The 27,623-nt window shown below is 26.9% G+C and overlaps 1 protein-coding gene across 1 annotated transcript; it reads right to left on the bottom strand.

Moving 5' to 3' along the window:
- Positions 1-1,133: 1,133 nt before the first annotated feature.
- On the bottom strand, positions 1,134-22,353 carry LOC127283913 (uncharacterized). The gene is made up of 6 exons (XM_051309034.1): positions 22,080-22,353; positions 20,140-20,348; positions 18,693-18,941; positions 7,705-7,888; positions 1,599-1,771; positions 1,134-1,440 (listed from the first exon to the last, which is right to left on the bottom strand). The coding sequence occupies exons 1-6, from the start codon at positions 22,309-22,311 to the stop codon at positions 1,237-1,239; spliced, it is 1,251 nt and encodes a 416-aa protein (XP_051164991.1). The 5' UTR covers positions 22,312-22,353; the 3' UTR covers positions 1,134-1,236.
- Positions 22,354-27,623: the final 5,270 nt, after the last annotated feature.

The raw sequence follows: 27,623 nt of genomic DNA, 5'->3' as shown, positions 1-27,623 counted from the left end.
GTTCCGTCATCGACTTTTTTGGCAAATAAATCCGCGGATAAAATGATATCTCTAGGACATCCTGAATATCCGGATGCTGCTAGGATTTATTTGTAGCTTTAATAAAGATAAATTAAGTGTTAGAATAATACGGTTGGGGCACGTTTATTTTTATTATTAATCGTTAAAAGATTCCACTGTTATATAATACAAAATTATATCTTTCTTTTAATAATTAATTTTTGAATTTTAAGAAAAGTCAATATAATTTCACTGAATAGCAGGAGCCATTTTTTATTTGAAATGACAAAAAAAAACATTTTACAAGGTTAAAAGAGTGAAACATAAAGAGACTTTTTTTACAATACAGTCCATAACTCAATTTGTAAATGTTTAACTCATAAAGATGCATATATATATTTAAACAAGGCACTTTTAAAGCTACGCTATAATCATAATACTAAAGTTGCTACCTGACCTCAAAAGAAATAAATTTTTATAACTCTTTAAGGACCACGATACCATTTTGCTTGGTCATGAAACTTTATTTATACAGAATTGAATAAAATGACAAGAACAACATATAAAGACAGGGATTATATTATTAACGTTGAGTTTTATTTTGCTGATTTAGTCATTACTTTTATTTGTTAACTAAATAAAAAGATAAAAGAAAAATTGTAATTTTTCATAAAAAGAGTATTTTTTTTTTTAAATATCAATGAAAATGAATAGAATTTTTTCATTTTATTAATTCATAACGATAATCTGTGATTGTGGTTGCGAGCTTTTAGTTCAATTATAAACAAAAGCGATAATAGTGTGGCGTCAGCGGTTGCTAACTTTTATTGAAAAATCATTAGCCTCGTCACATCTACCTCGTAAAAAATGAAAAACGACAATTGTGATCATACCGTGTGCACTTCCACCACCCATCTCAAACAGATGTGGCGAAATGTTAGGGTTATATAAATGATATTCTTTCGCACGCAAATGCTGATATTGATTCAAATCACATTTTCAAGTCTAAAATTAAGTTTACATTTTTAATTTTAATCAAAATGACAAAAAAAAAAATTTTTTTTTTAAACAAAAATTTAACATTTAATTTTATACAATTAATCAAAATTGGGATAAATAATAATTAATAGTAGTAAAAATAATAATTAAATATATTTTCTAAAATAAATGTTGATATTTAATAAATTTCTTTTTAATAAAAGAAAAGAAAATAAAAATTCGAATCATCAAATCTCATCACTTAATCTTCTTCAGTTTCAAATCATCTCTTGATAATCTATAGATTGGGTTGTTATCTCTATAGGCTAGAGGATTTTCTGCCTCACGTTCCGCGATATCAGCCAGCAGTTCCTTCTCTGTAGCTTCTTCAATCTTCTTTCCTATTCCATAAAATGTCTTCTCAGTATAAATGCGATCTTTCAGTCTGAAAGTTCCATGAATCTATAAAGAAGTATAAAAATGAATTCTCTCTTTTTTTTATCACCTCATTGAAGTGATTTATGAAAGTAATTAAATTTGCATGTTTTTAAAATTTCCAACGCTATGAACAATAACTATTATAATTTTTTTTTTGTTCTTTTTTGGAACATAAAATTCACCTTATCCCAAATAAAGCAATTAAATCCAAAATTAACATGAAAATATTGATGATGATTATCGTGGAAAATGGCATCAGGTTGCCATGGTTGCCACCAAAATGCTTTGAAGTTAACCCCGGAATGGTCAATGATTCCATGATAATAATTGTACAGTGATATCACACAATATGGCACTGTAAACATATAATAAAATTAATTAGCTAATGAAACATTATATCCCTCTAAGTATAATTGATAATAATTGTTATAACATTTTCAAAATTTTATTTTCCTATTTTTATAACTAATATCATTTTAGATAAACTTAAACAAATATATAACATTTGTGATCTATATTGTTCTATTGATAATATAATTAATATGCAACATTAATTAATTAGAGAGAATATCTAATTTTTTTGGCCTATAAATACACTGAGAAAAAAATTTTTTTGATTCAAATACTTCAAATTATTTCAAAAATATTTAATTGGATCAAAAACTTTTTATTTGGATCAAAAAAATATGTATTTGATTCAAATAACTTGAATTATTTGAATCGCATTTATTTGAATCAAATAAATCGTATTTGGTTTAATTCAATAATTAATTAAATTGAATAAATGAATTTATTTAATACGAATAATGAGATACTTGAAAGTATTTATTCAAATATTTCGTTTATTTGATACAAATAAAAAGTATTTGATACAATAAATTTATGTAATTGATTCAAATAAATTGTATCATTTAATACAAAATAATTCGTTACTCAATTCTAATACACTATTTTATCAAGACAAATAAAAAAATATTTCAATCAATTAAATATTTATTTGAAACGATAATAATGATTTACTTAAAATAATTAATTTATTTCACTAAAATATTTCGTTTTATTGAAACAAATAAAAAGTATTTGATACAATAAATTTATTTAATTGATTCAAGTCAACTAAATTATTTAATACTAATACACTATTTTATCAAGACAAATAAAAAAATGTATTAATCAATTAAATGTCTATTTAAAACAAAAATAATAAGTTACTTGCATCTATTAATTTATATATTTTTCTCAAATTTTTCATTTTTTTGATACAAATAAAAAGTATTTGATACAATAAATTTATTTTATTGATTCTAATTAACTAAATTATTTAATATAAATAATGCGTTATTTAATGTTAATACACTATTTTATTAAAGGAAAATAAAAAATTTTTATTAATTAAATATTTAAGTGTAATGAGAATAATGATTTATTTAATACTACTCATTTATTTATATATATATATATATATTATTTAATATTCTAAGTCCAAAAGTCAAATATTTTTTCATCAACATAAAATTAATGTTTACAATGATTCAGAACAACGAAAAACGCGTTTTTAATAAAAATATATTTACACTTTTTTTGAAAATTCACCTGGGATGTTTCATGATAATAATCATGAAGCTTATAATTAATTATATTTTATTAATTGCATTTAATTGGAAAATATAATTTAATATCTTAATTTTAACTAAATGATGTTAAGCACTTTTCTGAGTTAGGTCTTTTACAAGTTTAAATGACATCAAGAAGTTAACATTCGTTTTCACGTAGCGTGCGTAGCGTAGTTGGTAACGCTTTAGACTCATAATCCGTAGGCCGTAGGTTCGATTCCCCCCATGCGTTAGATTTATTTATTTCTCAGGATTGCGTTTAATCATTAATTCTATGTATGAATTAGTTGAAAAATGAAAATATCCGATCATAGTATGTAGAAATTACATATTTTTTAATTTATTTATTTAAGTAAGAATTTAATTTAGAAATGGAAGAATTAGTAAATAAATATGTTATTTATTCAATTCAAATTTTGATTTATTTGAATCAAAAAATTCTTAAATTTTATGCAAATAAATTATGTATTTGGATCAAATAAAATAATAATTGCCGCAATTAAAGAGGTTTTAGTTTCAATTAAAACAATTACTTATGACAAATAATCAAGTATTTGATTCAAGAAAATTTTTCATTGTTTTAAGAAAAATATTTTATTATTGCAAATAAATATTTATTTAAATGGAATAATTTTCATAATTGATTCAAATAATTATTATTCATTAGCTTTGAATATTCCACATATTTGATTTGAATACTTTGTATTTGATTCAAATAACTATTTATTTGATACGATAAAATAAAATACTTAGATTTAGTAAATATGTATTTGGATCAAATACTTTTTATTTGATCCAAATAAATTTTTTTTTCAGTGTATAGAACCGTGTTCTTTTATAGCCTCGATTGTGTGAATATATAGAAAAATTCTATAAAAATGAGCCTCTTAAAGTGGTTTCCCCTTTTAAATTTGATAAAAACGATTGACAAAACATATTGAAAAATTATAAAAGTCAATGAAATTCTTGTAAAAAATTTAGGAAAATATTTTTTCTTTATAGTAAAAAATATTTTGAATGAATTGCCCTCTCACATATATAAATTCAATATTGATATATGAGTAACAAATCGGCTTACAAAAGAACACCATGATGTCGGTTTGTTTTCAATCGAATCGGTAATACGTGCAAGGACTTGCAGGAAAGTACCTCGTCAAAATCAGAATAAAGGACCCGTAGGGATTTCAGAATGAGATAAGACGGTGGTAAAATATTGAGTTCTTGCGTCCGCCATGTAAAATAGTACCTATTCGTGGGCTACGAAGGCTAGATATTTCATCCCCGACGTCTTATTGGATTCGTTTCTCGACTCGTGGAAAATTCAAATTAGAGACTTTTGCAAGCAAACTGAATGAAAAAGAAAGTCTGTAAACGGGTTAGTGATTTCTCTACTCCTCTATTTGCGATAAATTAAAATTTGATCATCACCCAGTGACACGTCAAGAGTTTAATTTATGAAGTTTCTTTTTTATCTATATATATAGAGAGAGACACACAGAGAGAGAGAGAGAGAGAGAGAGAGAGAGAGAGAGAGAGAGAGAGAGAGAGAGAGAGAGAGAGAGAGAGAGAGAGAGAGAGAGAGAGAGAGAGAGAGAGAATAAGAGAAAATTCTCTAGAGACAGGGAAATAGAGAGATAGAGTTAATGTAGCCTTCACTACAAACTTATTTATTATATAATCTCCCAAGATAACAATTTATATGCGATCTATACAAGCAGGAACGCCGCAGAGAGTGATTAGCACGAAGTGCTTGCAGAAATGCTCTGCACTTGTGCTTGCTGATTATAATAGAGGCATTAATGCGAGATTATTGAGACGCATTGCGCTATCGTTTACATGTGACCCTTATATCATGTTACAATTGTACGCAAACCCCTTGATGCTTTGGTACAATACTGAATATATTAATTATTCAAATTAATTTTTGTAATTAATTAAAATTTATGAAATTTTTTGAAGCACACAAACAATAAACCATGATAAATAACGTATGATTTTATTTATTATCCCAAAAAGATGATTTCCTAACCTTTCATAATAATTAGGCAACGCTTTAAACGATTAAGGAATTTTACCTGTGATATAAAAACACTAACTAATGGATTAATAAATTTTAAATATGTACCGATTTTGAAACGTTGAAATTTTTTTTTATCTTTTCTAAATTATTCACTTTCCAAAAGCAAAAAAAAAAAAAAAAATTGTTTCAAATCTTTATATACTCGATAAATGAAAAAAAAATTTCTACTCCGAAATTCTCGGAAAAATACACGAGGAAAATGAAATAAATTTATCAGCTCTCTAAAAACCTCGTAAAAAAACTATTTTATTGAGTGACTTTATTGTTTTACATATGTTGAAAAAAAACTGGCAAAAAAATACGTTATTTTTATCATCTTAAAATCTAAATTACTCGAAAACAAAAAATCAAAAATATAAAAAAGTTTGCTAAAGTTTTGTACGCGCAATATTAAATACTGTAACAAACCAGTTTGTTACTTAATTATTATTCGCTGCCCTTCCGGGTGATTTTCCCAAATAATATATAATTTGAATTTGAACAGTTTTCCCGCGCTACTACCAACTTAAATATGCATGAGTGGTACGCGTGAAAAATTAGCAGACGACAAAAGCACATGAATCCGGCTACCGGAAATTCATATTCAGAGAGAGAAAATAGCGTTCTCATAGTTAAGTGGCGCTAACCAATATTATTAATAGTCATCTCTGCGCAGTTAAAAATAATTATTATTGAGATTCAATAAGTTAAAATAAATTAAGGATATTCAAACTATATTAGCGCAATATTTTTTCGATTGACATAAAATAATATTAATTAACCAATAAAGGACCATAGCGCAATTTTGATTCTCTCATCTAGATAATCAAGGTAAGTCCAATTTACTTATTCCTTTTAAAGTGGTTATATTTCTCTTTCAAATATGTCTCTCAACAGTCATATAATTAATGACTAATAATTATAATTGTTATTCCGGAAGAATTCTCAACTTTGTGCCATCCGTATAAGTCGGACCCCTTTTAACTAATTTTATATGGTTTGCCATAATACCAAATTGTGGAATCCGAAATGTGGAAAATGAAATGCGAAATGTAGAATACGGAATATGTGGAATCCGGAATTTGGAATACAGAATGTATAAAGTGGAATCCGGAATGTGGGATCTAAAAAAGGATAACATAATTGACCCTTTGTTTTTAATCGTATAATCCCCACTCCTGGTGTTCCTTAAGAGCATTTGAACCTTCGTGACGTCACAAATCATGGCGCATGACACGCAAACTTCTCAGGTATGTGAAAAGCACAATTTTGAATATTTTTTAAAAAAACCTTTTGGAAAATGTTCAGAATAACATAGACTCTGTCTGTTATGTGCGGAAAATTCTAAATTTTGCGTTTAAAACGTTTTTTAAACAATGTTTAAGTTGGTTGTCACAAGTAAGGAAAAATACACGAATTGCTTATATGTAGGCATTGTTTAAAAAACGTTTTAAACGCAAAATTTTGAATTTTTCGCACATAACAGACATAGTCTATGTTTCTCTGAACATTTTCCAAAAGGTTTTTTTAAAAAATATTCAAAATTGTGTTTTTCACATACCTGAGAAGTTTGCGTGTCATGCGCCATGATTTGTGATCTTAACATTGTTTAAAAAACGTTTTAAACGCAAAATTTTGAATTTTCCGCACATAACAGACAGAGTCTATGTTATTCTGAACATTTTCCAAAAGGTTTTTTTAAAAAATATTCAAAATTGTGCTTTTCACATACCTGAGAAATTTTACGTGTCATGCGCCATGATTTGTGACGTCACGAAGGTTCAAATGCTCTTAAGGCTCTTCCCTTGGTTCACCATTATTTTATTTATATATTAATAACTTGGTTTTAGACATAGAATCTTATATTCTTATTTTTGCAGATGATGTAAATTATTATTATTATTAATTATTCATTCTACTTTAGACGTAAAGACTCTTCAATCTGACTTAAACAAAATTCTTTTATGATCAAAAAATAATTTTGCTTACCGTAAATGTTAAAAAGTGTCATATATTTTCTGCTACAAGAAGTAAGGAACCATTTTATAATAATCATAAAATAGACAATACCGTTTTAGAAAGGGTGTTTTCTACTTGTGATCTCGGCGTGACCTCTGATGACCGTTTGTCATAATTTAAAGATTAGATTTTAAGGGTGATAGCATCTGCATCCCCACTTGGAAAGACTCCCCGAAAAGTGCCCCCTGGAGGTTCTATCAGAATTCCGCCGGAACTTCCAACGTAATTCCGTCGGAATTTTATCGGAGTTCCAAAGAATTTCCGATTAATTTTTTCAAAATTTTTAGAGTCCTAATTCCGTCTGAATCCCATCGGAAATTCTTTGGAACTCCTATGAAATTCCGACGGAATCACGTTGAAAGTTCCGGCTGAATTCTGATAGAACCTCCAGGGGTCACTTTCCGGGAAATCTTTCCAAGTGGGTCAAAAGCTCTTGGTCAAGATTATTAAAAGGTTTTAAAAATCGATCAACATTATAATATAATACTATTTGACTTAGACTACAGGAACTAATTTTGTAAATAAATAAATATTTTTAAGAAATATTTGTGAAAATGCACAAATATTGAAAATCAATAAATTAAAGTAAATACTTACCCCAATGTAGAGGGAAAAAAAATAATGGTAGAAACATGCTAAATTGAATGTGTAAAATTTCCACTGGATGAATAGCGGTGACAGAAAATGCCGTCGGTTGCTTATACTTATGATGCAGCTTGTGAAAATTTTTGTAAAGCCATGGCGTATGATAAGTGCGATGTATCCAATACATCAAATAATCCTACAATCAGTAAAAGAAATTTCAGTCAAAACATATATATACATATATAAATATACATATATGCATATATACTTTTCCAATAGTTATATAATCAGATGACAAATGTTTTCAATCGAAAGTATGGAAATTCGCCAAAGCTGTTATAGATAGACGAGAGTTGTCTCAAAAGATTCTTATATATGTTTCATAAAAAAAAAAAAAACTTTCAGTATTTCTATACTAAATTCCCCTATAGTATGAGAAAGGGACTATATCTATAAGAGTATTGTCCAAATTTTTAGCCAAGGTAAGTAAGCTAAATTTTATCAAAAAATATTATGTTTTTTGTCTGAGAAGTAAAAAATTGAATATCACTATTTATTAAAAAAAAATAGAAAATAGAGGAGAAAAATTTAACAATTTTAAAAGGAAGATTCATTTGGTAGAATAAGCTTGTATAATTTTATGTGACTTGAATAGTGTTCTCTCGTGTCTCTTTCGCTATTGCTTACATCGTATGCATTTCAAACCTGACACACGTAACCAACCTGTAATCCAATCCTGCTGGTAGTACCCTTTCAACGCTCTGTCAGAGTTGAGAAAATCTAGATTTACTTTTATAGTTCAGCATTATATCGATTTGTTATAAACTGAATTTTATCAACTTCTTATATTGTATATAAAAAAGTGTTCTTTTTATTTTTAAATGAAGAACTCTTTTTTTTAATGTGCAATTTTTAACAAAAAATTTTAATAAAATTAATTAGATGATACAAATTATGTATTACCAAAAAAATGTCTTTCAACAAAAAATGTTTTTTTTTTTTGTTCATCTAAAATGAAATTTCTCTTTTTAGTCCGTTTTTTCTATACTTTTAATTTAGACTTCACTTTTTTATAATGGGAAATTAAGGCAAAATAGTGCCATTAATGGATTTTTTTTTCCGCGAGCATTTCAATATACCATTCCTGAGTCCAATAAGTACTATTTGAAAGAGGATTCAACCACCTGTTAATTACTTTGAAAGCGAGTAGTCGACGCCGAAATTGGATTCGAGTGTGGCAGCAGCTGCTACGTAAAACTGTGATTCATTCAAGTGTTACTCAAAATTACCAAAGTGAAGCGTTACGTATAATGAATTTAATGAAAATCTCATTACCCAGAATTAGAAGATAATAATTAAAGCTTCAATACAATTAACACCTTTTCTCAATTTCCTATAAAAGCAATCGTAAAAGACATTTCTTATCTATATAGGGAGAATTTTTTTTTCTCCCCTTTTCAAGTACATGAAATTATGAAAAAAAATGATTTCAATCACAGAAAAAAAGGTAAAGGTAAAGGATAAATTTGTGATGGATAAAAATGTTACTTAAATATTACTAGAAAAATGGATGTCATATTTGAGTAAACTGTCTAATTTTAATAAAAATATTAGTAATTTTACACTTAACTTATTAAATCCACAAATGCATACTGAATATTGTTTAATAATGTTAAAATGTAAAATGTGATTAGTAAACAAACTTTTCTAACCTCAATATTTATATTTTATCACGAATTCAGAAAATCTATCAATGCAAATGAATCAAATATATAATAAAATTAATTATCAACACACATTTTAATTTTATTATATATCAACAAGCGTTTTCCGTGTTTAAAGTATGAATAAAATTGATGAAAGTGGAAACAAATTTTCTTCCCCATAAGAATAACATTGTGTCGTTTGTTTGTTATCCCTCCAGGCTTCTGACGTCAAACCTAGAATCGACTCTGACGTCACAAGTGATAGAGCCTAATATGCACAAAAAATTCAGTTACTACCCAACTCTGCTTTCGTGCAACAATACAGACGTTATAATTTCCCAGATCTGATTATTTACGTACTGTCGTCAGCTGTCAGTTGTATTAGTCAAAGATATTTTTATTAATAGACAATAATTATAGGAAAAACATTTCCACGTGCAATTAGTTATTTATATAAAATTTGTGGATTTAATAAGTTAAGTGTAAAATTACTAATATTTTTATTAAAATTAGACAGTTTACTCAAATATGACATCCATTTTTCTAGTAATATTTTAGTAACATTTTTATCCATCACAAATTTATCCTTTACCCTGTATCCTAACGACTTTTATCCTCTATCTTTACAACTTTTTATCCACCTTTTTTTTGTGTTTTGATTTTTAATTAATTTTTTGATCAACAGATAATTTAGTTTACAATTAGAAATAATTGGCAATATAATAACTGTTAATTTTCATAAAGTACATAATGAGGTTAGAGAGCTAACAGACACGTCTAATTTAATTATAACTCGCTCAAGTCAAGCATATAGCATTACATCTGGTGGGTTTAACTTATAATTAATATAAATATATTCAAAGCATGACCGCACCTTGCTTTGTGTGTGTGTCTGTGTCTGTGTTTACAGCTTCTCATCCTTCACCCCAAAGCCCTTATTATTAAATTTCTCCTTGATATTCTAAGTTAACGGTATATAAATTTCAAGAATTTGTAAAATGTACTATCATATACTATTAGTACATTAAATTATACAATAATTTTCAATATAAATATAATATTTTGATTTGGTAATAATTAAATTAGATATTCTTTTCAGTGCGTTCCAATTGCTAAATAAAAAACAGTTCCTAAATAAATTTTCTTTTTCTAACAGTTAGTTAACTCAGATATATAAAAAAATAATCCAAAGTACGAATATTTTTGTTAGAATTAGGTCGAAAGAAAAAATTGTTAAATTCATGTTTGCGAAGTGAATTTCATATATATATATATATATATATATATATATATATATATATATATATATATATATATATATATATATATATATATATATATATATATATATATATATATATATATATATATATACTCTTTTTAAATATAAAACTATATTCATATACAAAATCAGTTTTGTTGACACAAATCTCAATAAATAAACCCGAATACATATATATGTGTATAGAAATTGTAAACGCAAATTAACTTCATTCTCATACACACATCTTGATGAATTTGTGATCGAAACATTCTACGAATCCACAGGAATGATGAACGCAATAAATATTTAGCAATTTCGCTGTGCTCAGTCACCATATATGAAATCGAAATAGAACTTGCGTACACTATAATTCCCAGCATTCATACCTGGCAAACGAATTCTCATGATTATCCACCGAATGTCCAAAGTAGAAGATTATAGAGAATTGTTAATTTCAACGAAAGCGTAACCGAGAGATTTGATTAAAAATTGTTAACATTCTTTCTATATTTATTCTTTTCGTTCATTCACATTTTTTTTAAAGTAAATGTGGATATTAATACATTTTTTTAATGAAAAATTTTTTCCTCATTACGTTCAACGAATAAAATTTAAAAATAAAAAGTATTTATTCAATTTTTTTCTTTCCTGAATGACAAAAAAAAAGAGGTGAACTTTAGCTATTGCGACTATTTTCTAAGAATCATTAACAAGTTCTAATTTTAATTGAAATTTTTGTTATTATACAAGAAATTTAATTAAAGAACACTGAGAATTCTGAATATGATAAATGTACAAAATGTTAACCAATCAGGCCACACTAATTAGCAGAAGAATCATATTTCAATTTTCAATTTAATGAAATATTGAGAAAAAAGAACTATTCAGTGTAGATGTGTTTAATTTGCATTTGAATTTATTTCTCTTAATTGTCATTTGTATTAGCTGTACCACTCATAAATTTTTGCGAGACATGTTTGTAAAGCATCAAAAATTGTAGAAAATGTACAGAGTATTATAAATTATTTTGAATTGAAAACGAAAGAAAAATTAATATCCAGCTTTATAAAAAATGTTCTTAAAGAAAAAGGTAATTCTAACTCAACGAAGTTATTGCACCCAAAAGGAGTAAATCCCCTCAAAGTTATGATCAACAATCCAAAAAAGCCGAAAGAAACCTTATTTTTCGTAAAAGATTTTCAAAAGATCAGAACTCAGTTCAATTCAAGTTATAAAATTACTGTTGGGATCACAACTGCAATTCGTACGGCAACGAAAAATTCGAAAATAATAGAACCACACTTAAAAAGAAAATTACTTGATAGCAATCATACTTTGGACCATATTTATTTCAATATAAGACTTTTAATTTCCTCAATGTAAAACAAAATTTTGTATCTACTTCTCCAGAATTGGTAGTTTAATGTACCGATCTACGATGATTAATTGATTTTATAATGGAGTCACGTAATTGTTACTAAAGATCATTTGAAATTTGTTATAGATGGAGGAGGTGGATTTCTAAATGTTTGTCTCAATATACAGTCAGGGTAGCGATTATGTATTTTGATTTAACTCTGACGTCAAAGTTATTGTCATTTTGACTTCGTAGTCAAATGTCATTTTTCGTAGTTTTACGTAAAATGATTGTTTTGATTTGTCAAATTGTAATATCCACAATTTATTTAGGAATTAAATTATAAAAAAGTAAAGTAAGTAATTTTAAACAGTTAAAAAAGCGGTATAATTAAGGAATTTTTATAAGATTAATAATTAGGTCAAAATTATTTAATAAAAAATTATTTCATCTGTCAACGGTAAGTATTTTTTAATGTTGAAACCAGGAATATTTTATAATTGTTTTGAATAATGCCTTATTTTTATTTTTATAAATGTAGTCAGAATAAAATAAACTAAAATATCAAAAACTAAAGAAGAAATAATGTCGTCTAAAAGATAATTCAGAACATAAAAAATTACTTACATTTGACCAATGAAATATTTTTTTCCTAAAATAATTTTAACTTAAATTAGTTTTCTACTGTTTTGAGCAAATTGAAATTTTGTACATAATTTATTGATGTAATTTAAAATAGAAAATACTCAACATAAATTATTATTAAAAATACTCAATTTTTTGGCATAATGTAATTGCAATTAATTCCTAAACATAAATTCAGTAACGAGACTGTTATTTATATTTGTGTAAATAAAAATTAACGATTAATTTTATTTAAACTGTAATTAATTATATATAAATAGTAATATTTAAATAATTCTTTCAATTTTTCCTCTTAACATATGTGAATGAATAAATAAATAAAATAATATTAATGTTTTAATTATATTTTATAAATTAAAGTTTTTTAACCTCTTACTTTTACTTAGTTTGTTAAAGTTATAAAAGTTTTTTTTAAAAATCCTTGTAATGCTGTCTTGATCTTTTTAAAATTACTTACTTCACTTTTTCATCATTTAATTCCTAAATAAAGTTTTTATTCTTAAATTTTTAATAAAGGAAAAAACGTAATTATACTTCAAAATTGTGGTTATTAGAATTTGACATAATCGCTACCCAGGCACAGATTATGATTTGATTGAAAGTGAAAAATGTAGTCGGCATTCATATAGTGATGGTATAAAAGCCAAAAAATCTAGAAGCTCGAGTTTTAAGAAACTGTTTATTCTTGCTTTGGCTCCTTGTGCTCAATAGAATTATACAAATGTGTTACAGTTATAGGAAGCATTAAACATTAATGATTTTGAAGGTATGATCGCTACCGATTTAAAGCTGGCGAATATGTTGGTGTTACGCAAACAAAAATGATCTCGGTAATGATGATGAGCTTTGTACTATTGGTAGTTGACTAAGAAATTATATTGCTTAATGTGATGCTGGCAGCAAGAAGACTAATGCAAAAGAATACAAAAATTGTATATACACCCTCCTGTCATTCAAACTAGCAACGATGAACTTATTTTAGATTTGATTCCTCCCCCAGAATTGCATTTATTACTTGGAGACGTCAACACATTATTTTCACATATGTTAGAAGAATTTAAAAAAGACGCTAATAAATGGTCAGGAAACTGCAGTGTACAATGCGAGATAACATACGAAAGTCCTTCTTTCAAGGGAAATAGTTGTAAAGTATTATTAAATAAAATTCATATTTTGCGTTCAAGCTGTAGCTTAGGGTGTTTAAAATATGTTGATGCTTTCGAAAGTTTTAATATGGTAGTCAAATCCTGTTTCACAATAAATTTAGATACAAAATTCACTCAATATATTGACAAGTTTAAAGATAATTATCTAACTTTAAACATTTCAATTACCACTAAAAGTACATGCCGTATTTTTTCATGTAAAACAGTTTTGTACTAAACATCAAAAAGGATTAAATTTTTTTAGTGAACAAGCCATGGAAGCTGTTCATTATGAATTTTCAATGACATGGAATAAATATAAAGTTTCGCGAAAAAATCGTAATTTTATTGAAAAAATTTCTACGAGCAACAGAAGTGAAAGTAAAGTCAAGTTACAGAATCGCACAAAGGTGAAAATTATTAGAAAACAAAAAATAATTCTATGTAGTTTGAAAAGCTAATCATCTCAGATAAAATTTAGAAAACATAACAATCATCAAATTGAGCAAAGGATTAATTGACATTTGCAGTAGAGTTAATTTGAAAAATATATGTATTAACGAAAAAAAAAGAAAAGAGTGTGGAAAAACAACAATTACATCATCTAGTTTTATAAGATGTTATTGACGTACTCGTTGAACCGAGTCAAGTTGTTGAGAAACGTGTGTCAGTAAAAGTACGTTCTGGTATTTCCTGTAACTTCTTTTGCAAACGACTCACGTACGAAAAGGAAATCTCAACAGAAGACGTGGAGCATGGACTTGCTTCACTTGAGCGATTCAGATGGGAATAGTACCGACGTCAACGTCCGTCTTAGCAGCATACGAGGACCAACGACCAACAAGCTTCACAGAAACGATATTAGGGTTTAAAAAAATGAATTTAATTAACTTGCACTGTATTCTTTATCAAAATTTAAATAACAGCATCTATTAAGAATCAAATCTACCAATAATTTATTTTTTATCTTTATTATAAAATTCCGAATTTTTTTGTCTTAATACATAATGAAAAATATCTTTTATCAATTTATATATTGAAAGGAATAAGTTAACAGTGGTACGGAAACGTCGATAGGGAGAATAAGTCTTCAAAAACTTGGGAAAGTACAAGTTACATCTGTATATATACATATATAGCAAAAAGCTCTGAGATGCGGTTTTTTTTTTTATTTTATTTTGGAAAAAATAGAAATAGAAAATCTTCAACTGCAAAACTTGTCTTGGAAATTCTTCCGGTTTCTTTCGTCGTGCTCTCTTTCGTCCATAGAGACTGCGACCAGGTCGAAAGCTCAAAGGCAAAGACTCGGTCACATAACGGAGCGACACGTGTAAAGTAGCGAGCTTTCTCACACCTTTTCACAAACCTAGAGAGATATTTTCTCTAAAAAGATATGACATTCTATGTAATTTCAAAAAGTAAACCTATTCAGGAAAAATTTTTATTTCCAACCGTTTGAAGCGCAATTTTTTTTTTTTTTACTCGAATTCACGCGCACACTATAAAATTTCGTTTTTATTTTAAGATACTCGGATTCGAAACTGATGTTGATGAAAAATTACAAATTGATAATGGATTTTAATTTTTATTATCAAAAAGTAAATGAAAAAAAAATTAATGAGTTAAAAGCTCTTATTAATTTAATTCTTTAAATAATTTTAAATTTTTGACTATTGAAATACCATTTCAATGTATAGAGAAAAATATTTTCGACTTATTTTGCTACGATATGCAAATTTTTTTTTTTTTTGAACGGCGACGACATCAGAGTGATTGACTTTTTTTTTGGTGGGTTTAATGGTGGAAAACGAAAACAACTGTAAATCGTGTGATGACGACACAAAGCTTTGAAACGAACAATGCAGCAAAATGGATTCTATCGGACAGTTAAGGAAATACTGGTGACCCATGCCTATGGGTCGATGGTTTATTTATCGTCATCTCTATTTATCTTGCACCCTTCACGCCTTTATCGTCGACGCAAATCGTTGGGGAAAGATTCAAGTATACCCTTATATAACGACCAAACAAATCTTGATCAACGATCCGTGGAGAAACGGAAACCTTGCGTCGTAAACTGTTTTCTTCAAGAATCTAGCGTCACCCATCTCTCGAATGCTTGTCAAGTTCGCTCGCGGTGCACAAAGACGACGACGGCAACGAACATTATCTATTGTTAATCGATTCCTCTACAGTCAATTTAAACTTCTCTTGTAACATTATATAAACTTTTACACAAAAGATAATCAACATCTGTCATTTGATTTACTGGATTTAATTTCTTTTGTGATATATAACTGTTAAATCTAAGTAACAAAATTAAAAAAAAATATTTCTTTTATACAAAAATAATTAATTAATAGCTGTGCGATACAAGATGCAGGTGTTGCATGTAAGTTCTGAGAATTGTCTCAATTCTATAAAAAGTCTAAGAGACAAGCTTAGAATTAGAGATGGGGTGATTTTTTATCTTATTTACTCCCACTGATGATGATTTTCTAGTATAAAAACCCATACAAATGTCAGTCGTCATTTACTCCGGTTCTAATTCACATTTGGTATCATAACATATGATCAACCATTTTGAGTTTGGCCATTCGGTTACTTTAAAATTATTACGACTGTAACTCTTGCATCTCGAGCAGTATATGTTTACTCGCTGTTCAGTACCAGAGCAAGTAATCATCAACACCAAATTTGTGAGCTTGTCGTAAATAAATTTTATTGTTAATCGTCGTATTAGTGTATTCTCAATTTAACGATTTTGCAAACCTGACGTGTGTGCATTTCGGAGTTTACGAACTAAAAACTGTGAGGAAGTCCCAACCGTTTCTTTTCAGAAGTTGTAAAAACTTACAGCGTCACGGAAAAGTGCCAAAATGTCAATTTATAATTGTTTATGCCCTCTGAATAGAGGTAATTGTAAGTACAACATTTTAAAATTCACAGTTCTTTGTAACAACACTTTTAAACATCAAACATTATTGTAAAATTTTGATTTCATTAATTTATATTAATAAATTATACAAAATTTATATCAATAAAATTCTTTATTGAAATTCTCATATACCTAAAAATTCATTAAAACTCAACAACTATAAGTGGCAAAGTAATTATTTAAGAGTGAAATATTTTAAAAGACAACCTCCACAGGATCGATAGGAAACAACGTTATCTCACATAAAAATAAATGATCAAGCCTTTACCAACTTGGCTGTAATTAGCCTACCATTCCTCCAAAATTTTAAAATTGATTTTATTAATTAAAATTAAATTCAATCTCACCTTTTGTCAAGTTTTAGAAACTCTTGATCACAAAACATAATTCCCAACCTATTTTCGTCACATGTCAAGACAAGTAAATATATTCCTACTTTTCTTTCTGGACTTGGAACAAAACGAATTTTCCATCTACATTCTTTTCTATGGTCTTGGAAAACACAAAACCTAATCATTTGCGACTTTCATCTCTGTTCACGACATGAAAATATTTTCTCTACAATTTTCGTTTTTGTTCTCTGGCACGGAATGGAATAAAATTGAAAAATTAATTTTTTTCCCCCTCTATTTTCGAATTCATCTCTGCTTAGAAGTTATACATACGTATTGTATAACTAAATCCTCTATTAACTAGATTTTTCTTTTATCTTGAAACAAAGTATTATCTGGAATGTAAATATATATGCATGCTAGATTTTAGCTATACCGAGATATTTTATTTTTACTCATGGTAAACCCTGAGGCAAAATTGGAGACATAACATGTTTTTTTCGAAAAAAAGAGGAGTTCCTCTTATATTTTCTTCGAGAAGAATTTTTGATAAGATGCAATGTACATTGACAAAGGATGGACGATTTTACAAAACTCGGAAAATAGTAATCGAACATTTCATAGGGTGGAGTAAATTAATTTTATTGGAATAAATTTAAATCCAACCAACTTTGGAAGTAGTCAGCTAATACTGAATTAATGATCCACTAGTTTCAAAATAAAAATCAATAGAAGATGCTTCGTTACTGCTCTAATTTTTATTTGTTAATCAAAATTATCACTGATTAATGATTAATTAAGCAGGAACTAAATAATTAAAATTAAATTAACTGAATCTAAAGAATTGTTTGAAAAATGTTTGCTGTTAACTTAAAATCAACTCTTATGTGAAAACATAAAGATTCGTTTTGCATAATAGGAACTGAATGGAAAAACTAGGCTAGGAAAACAGACAAAGGCTTCGTTGAAATTAAAACAAAAACTTAGAAGATCTTCTAAATCTTATCAAACTTGAGAATGTGATTTGCTCACTGATTGTGGCTTTCTAAATGCTTATCAGCTAGATGGATTTCACCTAAGTGTCAAATATGTGAATCAACTGAAGAATTTTGTGTCGCTGCTTAACATTTGCTGATGTCAGGTATCGTAAATTTCAAATCTTATCAGTAATCATAACTATCCAATAAATATACATCAGTGTGAAAGTAAAGGTACAACCTGAGATTTCTTTTATGAATTAGAATAAAAATAGTTTGGTACTAAAAAGAAAATATAAGCGCTATTTAAAAATAATCTTATTCCAGCAGCTTAAAATTATTGTCTTATTATTCTTAACTATTACATAGAATGGTTTTTACTAACCATAAAACCAAAAAGGCTTTTGCTTAAGTACCAGAAGTCGTTAAGAAAATAAAATATAGCTAAAATTGCAGAATCACATCAAAGAAAAAATGTTATCAATCTTAATTCTAAAAAACAGAAAACTAAAAAGTGTCAAATTTTTCATAAGGTTCGTAATTTTTTTTATTTAAGAAATGAATAATTTAAAACATATTGCAATTAAATTCTATTAATTTTTTCCAGAAAATTTAATAATATCATCCTGAACTTACCATATAGAGGAAAACAATGGGCCATTGAAGAAACCACCAAAACCAAGTGTATTCGTCGAATGCATAATATACCCAACAGGGTCCACCGTTAAACATATAACAAGCCAATACTGCTGAGACTGAACTTGTACATAATAAGCTGAAGCTTCCTAGCATGATTTCATGTCTTTCCAATTCAGGTGACAAAAATTTTTGTGGCTGACACTTCCATTCATCAGGTTTATCACGTTGACGAACGTAGAAGTACCACTGAAATAGTCGAAACTACAAATTAATAATAAAATTTTACGTAAATTTAAAATAAATGAAAAAAAGTTATTCGGTTGAATACTGTGCTAACTAAAAAAATGTTATTCTTGTTGAATACTGTGCTAACTGAAAAAATGTTATTCGGTTGAATACTGTGCTAATTGAAAATGATTGTCTCCCTTTACGAGAAGAAAAATATTTTTTTATAAAAATTTGAGACAGAAAAGTATACGTCTTCGAAATCGGTATGGTTTTTTGTAAAACATTTCTGAAAATTTTCTTTTTTTTTGTATCATTATGTAGAATTTCTTTTATCAATTATGGTTTATATTACCATTAAATTTTTTTAATAATCTGTAACAACTAGGTGATATTTTTTATTTAAACGATAATTAGTCTTGTGTTCCTTACATCTAGTATTTTTATTCTTAAATTTAATTCCGCGACAAATTTTAATAAAACAAAGAAATTAAGAATATGTAATTATATTTGAACGTATAATTTACTAATAATTTCAACCTCTTGAAAATATTAAAAGACTGATATCAAAATTATTTGAACGCCTGATTACGATAACACATATTCATGACATGATACCAATCAGATGAATATTATGATATGACAACGGATTTCACTGTTGCGTTTTACAAATTTACAGATCCGGATAGTGCAATTGAAAGCATTTTGTAATCAGATTACAATGCCATAAAGTCCTTTAGCAAAAAAGAGAAGGTGTCATGTGTTTGATTGTAACGAGCATGTCACACAGCTGTGTGTATCCATTATTTTTTGTCGGATACACTATATAGCATGAAATCCGATAGTCTGGAATTTATGGCATTAGCATCGTCAGATACGAGACAATAGTTGTCAAATGGTCTGTGCGACAGTAATCGGCCCCTGAACAGATGTGATATGCGCATACACCTCTATGCTGAGTGAATTTGTGTGACATTCTGTCATTGTGCAATTGTTTGTAATATCTCTAATCCATTGTATAACAATGGCTATTTATAATTTTATTAGATTTCTTCTTTAACTTATTTACACTTAAAGAAGAAATCAGAAAAAAAAATTTTTTTGTCCGAAAGTTAATGTCATTTAAAAGAATTGATTTTATGACAAATGATTTAGAAAAATAAAAATTTTGAGTAAAATCCATAAGGAAAAATATAAAAATAATATAGATATATCTTACGTGAATAAATCCACCTATACCGTAGTACATTGAGCAAGAGATTGTCATAGCCGGCACCCAGAAATAAAATAAGTTCTTGAGATAAAAGCTCTCCATGGAAAGCTCACGCCAATTGATTGGAAATGACGAAGCGTTACTTGAGTTGCTGACATTTTGTGCGGTGTATCCAAAATGTTTCACAAAATGTATAAGAATCAGCATCCATTCACCTTTATAAAATATATCAAATATTTTTATATGAAAATTATTATTTCTGTAATTTTTTTTATAAATTACACTATTTTGCAAAAAAAATTAAATGTTAATAAACAATTAAAAGGAGTGAATTCAGCTGAAAATATAAAAAAAATATATTCCTGAAGTAATTGAAATTGAATAATAACAAAGGGACCTTTAAAATTATCTGTATACATTTCGAGTGCGCGATGTGTTTACCTTCAGAGTATGAACAAAAGGCGGTCGCATCAAATGCTATGTCATAACTAGTAAATGGAAAATTCACACAAAATTATTTAACTCTTCATCAATTGCAATTCGGGAATCGATTTGTTTAAACGTGTTCATTCATTGTCTTGTGTGAGTGTTAATTTTAAAGAATAGACACATTTTTTAAAATTGATTTAAAAGTTTTAAAAATTTATTTCATTTCAATTTTGTTTTGATTTTGAGAAAAATATTGTTTTTGGAAATTATTAGATTGTTTATATTTTTAATAAATTTGTTTTATCTATTTTTATAGTGTATTTTTGTTCGAAAACTTTAATTACATCTAAACATTAAAAAGTAAATTTCGTTTGAACTTAGATTAGACTAAATAAATATTTTTTATTATATTTATTTTTTTTATTTATTTTCATTCACTTATCAAATCCAATGATTAAAATTTGAAATTTTTTAGTAGTCCTAATAAAAAAAATTGTTATGTTATATTTGTTTATTTTTTAATTTAAAATATGGTTTTTTTAATTGTTTCTAATTTTAAAAAAATTGATAAAAATTTTGCACTATTTCATAAATATCAATTTTAAAAAAATATACGAAAATGAAATAATTATATTCTGTATAATGAACAAATTTTATTTTAATATTATTTTTTAATTCCTGAGTATATTACTAATCAATATATAATCAAACAGAGTTTTTAGGTTATGAATCTTGTGAATTGACAGGCCTGCCAACCATCGAAAATAAAATTATCGATAATGGCGCGAAATTTAAAAATAGAAAAAATTTACTATTTTCTAAATAATTTAATTATAAACGTTATAGGTATATCAATTTGTAATGGTTAATTTTATTTACTTTTTTATTTTATTATTATTATTTTTTTTATTATTAAATTGGCATAATTTCAAATTTCACTAACCTAATTACTAAAGATTTATTTGAAGATATAGCTGCTTTCAACTTTTATATTTGCTACTAGATTTCACAATGACCATAAAGTCTTTTCACGAGACAATTCAGTGGCGAATGTTCCGTCCATAAAAAGCTCATTTTATTTTGTCAATTGCGATTCTTGGAAGTCAACTCGCGTAATGCATTAATCGAAATACTTTTGTTGACTTGCATGAAAATTGTTATTATCTTGTAAAAGAACTATTTATTTAATTAGATAGTTCTTTTATATTTTATTTTTGAACAAAAAAAGTATTCTTTTTTTTAGGAATATATGTAATTTAGAAATTTTCGCTTTTTAGAATTAGATTTTTTAAAAATATACATTTTTTTATAAATTTAAAAATGAAAAAAAGCGGATTGATTCAGATTTTTTTTTTCGAAAAGCATAATTAATTTTAAAAATTTCTTTCTGCAAAATTTTATGTACAGCAAATGGCATCGCAGAAAGATTAAATTTTAATCAATTTTTTGTCTTCTTTTCCTTTTTTTTTACTTGTGTGTAAAATAATAATAATAATAATCGGAGTTAAAAGCTTTACCTCTCAAAAAAGAGCCAAGAAGAAAAATTGCACATGTCACAATTGACGTTTGAACGAGGCTGGGAAATGTGGACCAAATCTTCTCAACTTTGTAATTGTATTTCTCCATCCAAGTAATCGACATTGGATCAAAGAAAGATCCTTCTTTCGCCTTTGGCTTCATGTTTAACTCATTTTCTACTTTTTTTGAATTTAATCCTGTTTCTGATGAAATTTCTTTAGCTTTTGTCATGACCACAACTGATATCAAAAAACCTACTACTGTTTAAATATTATTTTTATCAATCCAAAGTACTTGAATTGATATCGTTTTTCAATTTGCACACGTTTAAATTTTTTTTTCTTCTTTATATCTGTGAACAAATTGTGTTCATGTATATAAGATAATAAAAAAAAATTTGCTATTAACGAAAATCACATAATTGTTTACGTAATTTTTGAAAACAAGAGATAAAGATAAATCCAAAGATACACAGATAGAGAAATGTTCTTTCTTTTTTAATTTCACAGGGATATATATATATATATATATAGTATATGCATTTGAGTTCAAAAAACTTTTAAAATTACATTAATGTAGTGATATGTTTTTACTTAAAAAATTAATTAAAATTTTTTATTATAAATGACGTTTTAATCCCAATATAATTAATTAGAAGAAAGATTACAATCCTTTTCTTAAAATAAGATTGTTATTGACTGTTTTAAAATAATATTAATGAAATTTTTTTTTTTAATTTATAGTAATTTAATTTCAAGTCAGTTGTTATTAAAATAATTTTTAATACAACAATAATTTTTAAATAAAATATTTAATAATTTTATTATTTTTACTGATATAGATCATATAGTTTTTATTTTTTTTTAATTTTATGTTTTGAATTTTTTTAATCATTAAATAAATCTATTGTGAATAGCAGTAATTAATTATGTAACATCCTTTTTTTTTAATAGCTTAAAAATTTAAATATTAAAAAGCCCTGAATTGAAAAGGAGTTTTTTGCAAATTTTTTTTTTCTAATACGCGACATCTATTGTGAAAATGTTGAAATCTGCTTTCAAATATATATTTTCCACCGTTGATAAAACAGATTTCTAGTTTGAACCTCCCTTTACCTTGTAGTTCAAAAGTGTTACTATTTATCCTATAAAGATAAAGTAGATTTCACAAATGTAGAAAATTATATTAAATCAAAGAGAAAAATTAATTAGTTGATTAATAAAACATCAGATGGTAATACCAAATCAATATATTACCTTCTGCGGTTACAATCTGCAAGTGTAGTACACCGATAATAACATTTCCTTTTTTATAGAAAATAAAATTTTTTTCTCGTTTATACAATAAAATTTCACATGTTTTCAAAACTTTTTCAGAATATGAAACTTAGAATTTTATTTTAAGAGACAAGTTTTAAAAAAAATTTAGGAACGTTATTGGCACAATGGCAATTTTTTATCACTGGATAGTATTTCAAATAACAATTTAATTTCCTTGTTTATTTAACAATTTTATAACTTTTGAACTATTTGATATAAAATCTATTTGATATAATATAAGTCACTAAAAAATTGAAAATTTATAATTAAAACGTTATAAAAGTAGTAAAAAATGTTCAAATGAAATCAAAATTAAGCAGTAGTAATGTTAGTAGTATTATAAAATGAAAATATATGGACAGTTTTCAAAAATTCAAAATGGCGGATTAAATATGGCGGAAAAATAGAAAAATACTTTGAATTCGCTTAAAACTTGTTACTTGGGAGTTTTCAGGCTCGCTGAATACGAATTCGAGATCAGTTATTCAAAATTCAAAATGGCGCATTCAATATGACGTAAACATTTTTTAAATTTAATTAAATTCGCTTGCAAATTATTACTCGGGGGGTTTTCGACTCGCTGAATACGAATCCAAAGTCAATTTTTCAAAATTCGAAATGGCAGATCCAATATAAATGACAATATTTTAAAATATCATTGTATTTTCAAAAATTGTCATCTATATTGGCTTTGCCATTTTGAATTTTATAAAAAATAATGTCATATTCGTATTCAGCGAGCCCAAAAACCCCCGAGTAATAAGTTTCAAGCGAATTCAATGAATTTTTTAATTTTTTCCACCATATTTTATCCGCCATTTTGAATTTTTGAAAACTGTCAATATATTTTCATTTTGTAATACTTTAGCATTACTATTGCTTAATTTAGAGATAATTTGAACATTTTTTGTTACTTTTATAACGTTTTAATTATATAAATTTTTAATTTTTCAGCCATATATAATGTACGTCATATTTTGGACGCTATTTTGAATTTTTTTAAAGGCCGTGTTTTAAATGAAAAAGTACTTTAAGGTGAACATTTTAAGACCTTAAACGTAACAATCGACCCTATACAATTATGAATATATAGAGAGTAATGATCCGCTTGACGTGGAACGTTCCAAATATAAATATGGAGTAAAATTTCTGAAATGTCCAAATCAAAAATTTTAAGTTATCGAATTTAGTTTAAACTTTACCAAAATATTGTCATGCTTATAGTGAAAGTCCAAATACCAAATATTATTAAATATAAAATATTTTTTGAGTTACAAAAATTTCTTTTTTTTCAAAATTTTTTTAAAAAAATTTCCAATTTCTGTAAATTAAAAAATATTTTATTAAATTTAATAATATTAAACTTTCACTATAACCATGACATTTTTGGAAAAGTTTAAACTAAATTTGATAAAAAAATAAATTGAAATATTTTCTGAAATTTTAATATATATATAAATAAATTTAGTGAGATATTTGTACCTATATAGAAACGGAAAACGTATATTATTGTAAGTGGCTGTGCTTTTAAATTGGAAGCTACAAACGCGCTGACATGGTGCATAAATTATACGATCGCTATCTCCACTCTAACCGACCAACCGCGCGCACTTGCAATGTTCGCAAGCCTAGAGGCAAACTCTCTTGTCATGTAAAAGATCCTATTTATTATTGCAGAAATAAACATTTATTTATTAGCTATATTAGTGGTTCGTTGAAATTGAAATTTTCGTGTTATAAATTTTCTCTTTCATTTCTTTTTCTTTTTTTTCCATTTCGTCCCTTAATGTCATCATATATATATATATATCTAAATAAATGTGTGTAATAATTTATAATACTACTTTAAATAACAAAGTTAGTCACCATAACATCCATGATAATGAAGTAAAGTGTGAATATAACGCTAAATCATTGAAAAAAAATCTTTTTTTTCTATTACCATCAGTAGATATATAAAACAGGTTGATTAGCATTAATAATAATAGTGTTGGCGAAGAAATGTTGTCAAGAGAGGGATGAGAAGGGGGATCAGAAACTTTTTTATGTTTCCAACATAATATATATATAATATACCGTGTGTGCAATATAGTTGAATAATTTATAAAATTCTGCACGGGGGTCCATATAAGCGAAAAGACGCCGACACGGGACCATGGGCGATTTTATAATTAGGCAACGAAACGAATTGCGGCGACATCCATATTACTACTAACGAGCCTTCTTTTCGTTCGATCGTTTGCCAATAAATCACACTGCTGGAAGCTGGGGATTCGTATCTATATATATATATATTGTATATGTGAAAGTCAACATCGATCATAAATCACTACATATATATATACAAAAAACACACAAACAATGATGATTCGGATTCTTTTAATTTTTCCACTTTCTTACAATAGGATTTTTTATTTACAATAAGGTAAAAAATTAATTTTTTTCTAGTAAAGAAAAAAACAGTTGATTTTTAAAAAGGTAAAGTAAGGTGCTGCCATCTGTCGAGCATTGCGCGTGTCTCGACAAATGGCAGCACCTTACTTTACCTTTTTCGTTTTTCTGAATCAATTTTAATGAATTTTTGTATCTCAATCATTTAGAATATATTTATTAATATCCTCTTTCGTTATTTATTGGATTTTATTCTCTATTTATTTTATTGTACTTTTCGTTGAACAACAATCGTGATTGGAGTCGAGTATATATATATATATATATATATATATATATAAACTAATTAGTTCCAGTGTACCTTGTGAGAAGTGACTTTTGGAAAAGGAAATAGCTTTACACTGACAAGCTCTCCATTTTAGAGAATTTGCTGGAGCATTATTAATTGCATAATGATTTCAAAACTTAATACCAGAGAGTACGTCTGACACGAAGGAAATGCCCTGAGGGCAGTTGATGTCCAAGTCAGCTGCATGTCTTGATGTTATATACGAATTTACACGCGAATTAACACACAGAGTTTATGATTTTTGTCTAAAAAAAAAAGAAAATTATTAAAAGTTCGTTTCATCCAATTTCGTTTAGATTATATTCATAAATGAAAACGAAGTAATTCAGGCATTACTTTGCATTATTACAACTTTATTATAAAGAGTATTTTGTAATAGCAGTACACTTTGAATAATTTTGTCTGTCCGAAGGGCTTCAGTATTTCAGAAACCATATACTGTTGTACTTCAAATGTAATGAAAAAACAAAGAAGAAAAAAATTCTGACAAACACACAAAGGATTTTCAATTATAGAAATTAAATAGAACGAATCAAATTAAAGAAATTTTTATTTTAAACAATTTAATAAATTTCTTATCCTCTGATTTGTTTTCCACTTGAACTAGTTTCACGATGAAGAGTTTAGATGGCGCCATGTGTACTATTTGGATTTATTTCTCCCCGTCGAGGAGCAAATATTCTTAAATTGAAACACATCCAAACTTTGAGACATTATCAGTAGAGAGCAGGAGTTTTTTTTTTTTGTTTAATCTGTATAAAGTCGTTTATTTAAACTGTCAGTGATTTCATCGCTAAGACATTCTTCTTAAACTAATGACATTTTTGGTTCTTTTGAAAGTAGTTGGCTAATGTCCAAAAAAAAGTAAAGTTTTGAAAGACTTAACGAGAATAATGTTCCAATGCATATATACATGTATGACAGGAAATGATATCACTATTTTTTCTCAAAAAGTTTTTTTTTTTTTGGCAACAATAACAAAATTCCTGTTATAATACAATAAACTCGAAAATAATGTTGTTATTTTTTATACTTTGTATTATTTCATTATTCATTGATAAATTTTTCGAAAATTATCGCAAAAAGAAATGAAATAAACTTCAGATATAGAAATACAAAGTTGAGAACACTGCGCGCGCACAAGGGAAAAAGTGGTGGGGGTAGGCAGAATACCAATAAGTGTGTGTTGCTTCCACTCTTTCGCAACAGTTCGCCAAGTGTTCTCAACCTATGTATGCGTTTGAAACGCTCACTGAAATATACTATTTGAAATCTATTAAATTTAATACAACATTAATTTTTCACACCAATAAGTTATATTTCTCTTGAAATTTAAGTGAAAATATCTCTTCTCGCAAATTGTATATGCGAATAAAAAAAAAATATATCAAAACCCGTTTGATAACCCTCTATAAATGCGTGAGCGTGCAGACACATTGCGTGGCCAATGTGATTATGCCAACGTGCCTTAGCTGTCAGCAAAG

This window comes from Leptopilina boulardi, unplaced genomic scaffold, assembly GCF_019393585.1.
Source record: "Leptopilina boulardi isolate dan_hultmark-lab unplaced genomic scaffold, ZJU_Lbou_2.1 LbouV2_316, whole genome shotgun sequence".
Classification (NCBI taxonomy): domain Eukaryota; kingdom Metazoa; phylum Arthropoda; class Insecta; order Hymenoptera; family Figitidae; genus Leptopilina; species Leptopilina boulardi.
Note: the sequence above shows the minus strand (reverse complement) of the source record. Positions and strands in the feature narration are given on the sequence as shown.

Excerpts from the sequence above, each read along its gene's own strand:
- LOC127283913 (XM_051309034.1), bottom strand. The coding sequence starts at position 22,311 with ATGACAAAAGCTAAAGAAATTTCATCAGAAACAGGATTAAATTCAAAA. Across the intron at positions 18,942-20,139 it reads GTATAGGTGGATTTATTCAC|TGGTACTTCTACGTTCGTCA; the intron begins GTAAGATATATC and ends CGACTATTTCAG. Across the intron at positions 1,441-1,598 it reads ATTGCTTTATTTGGGATAAG|ATTCATGGAACTTTCAGACT; the intron begins GTGAATTTTATG and ends ACTTCTTTATAG.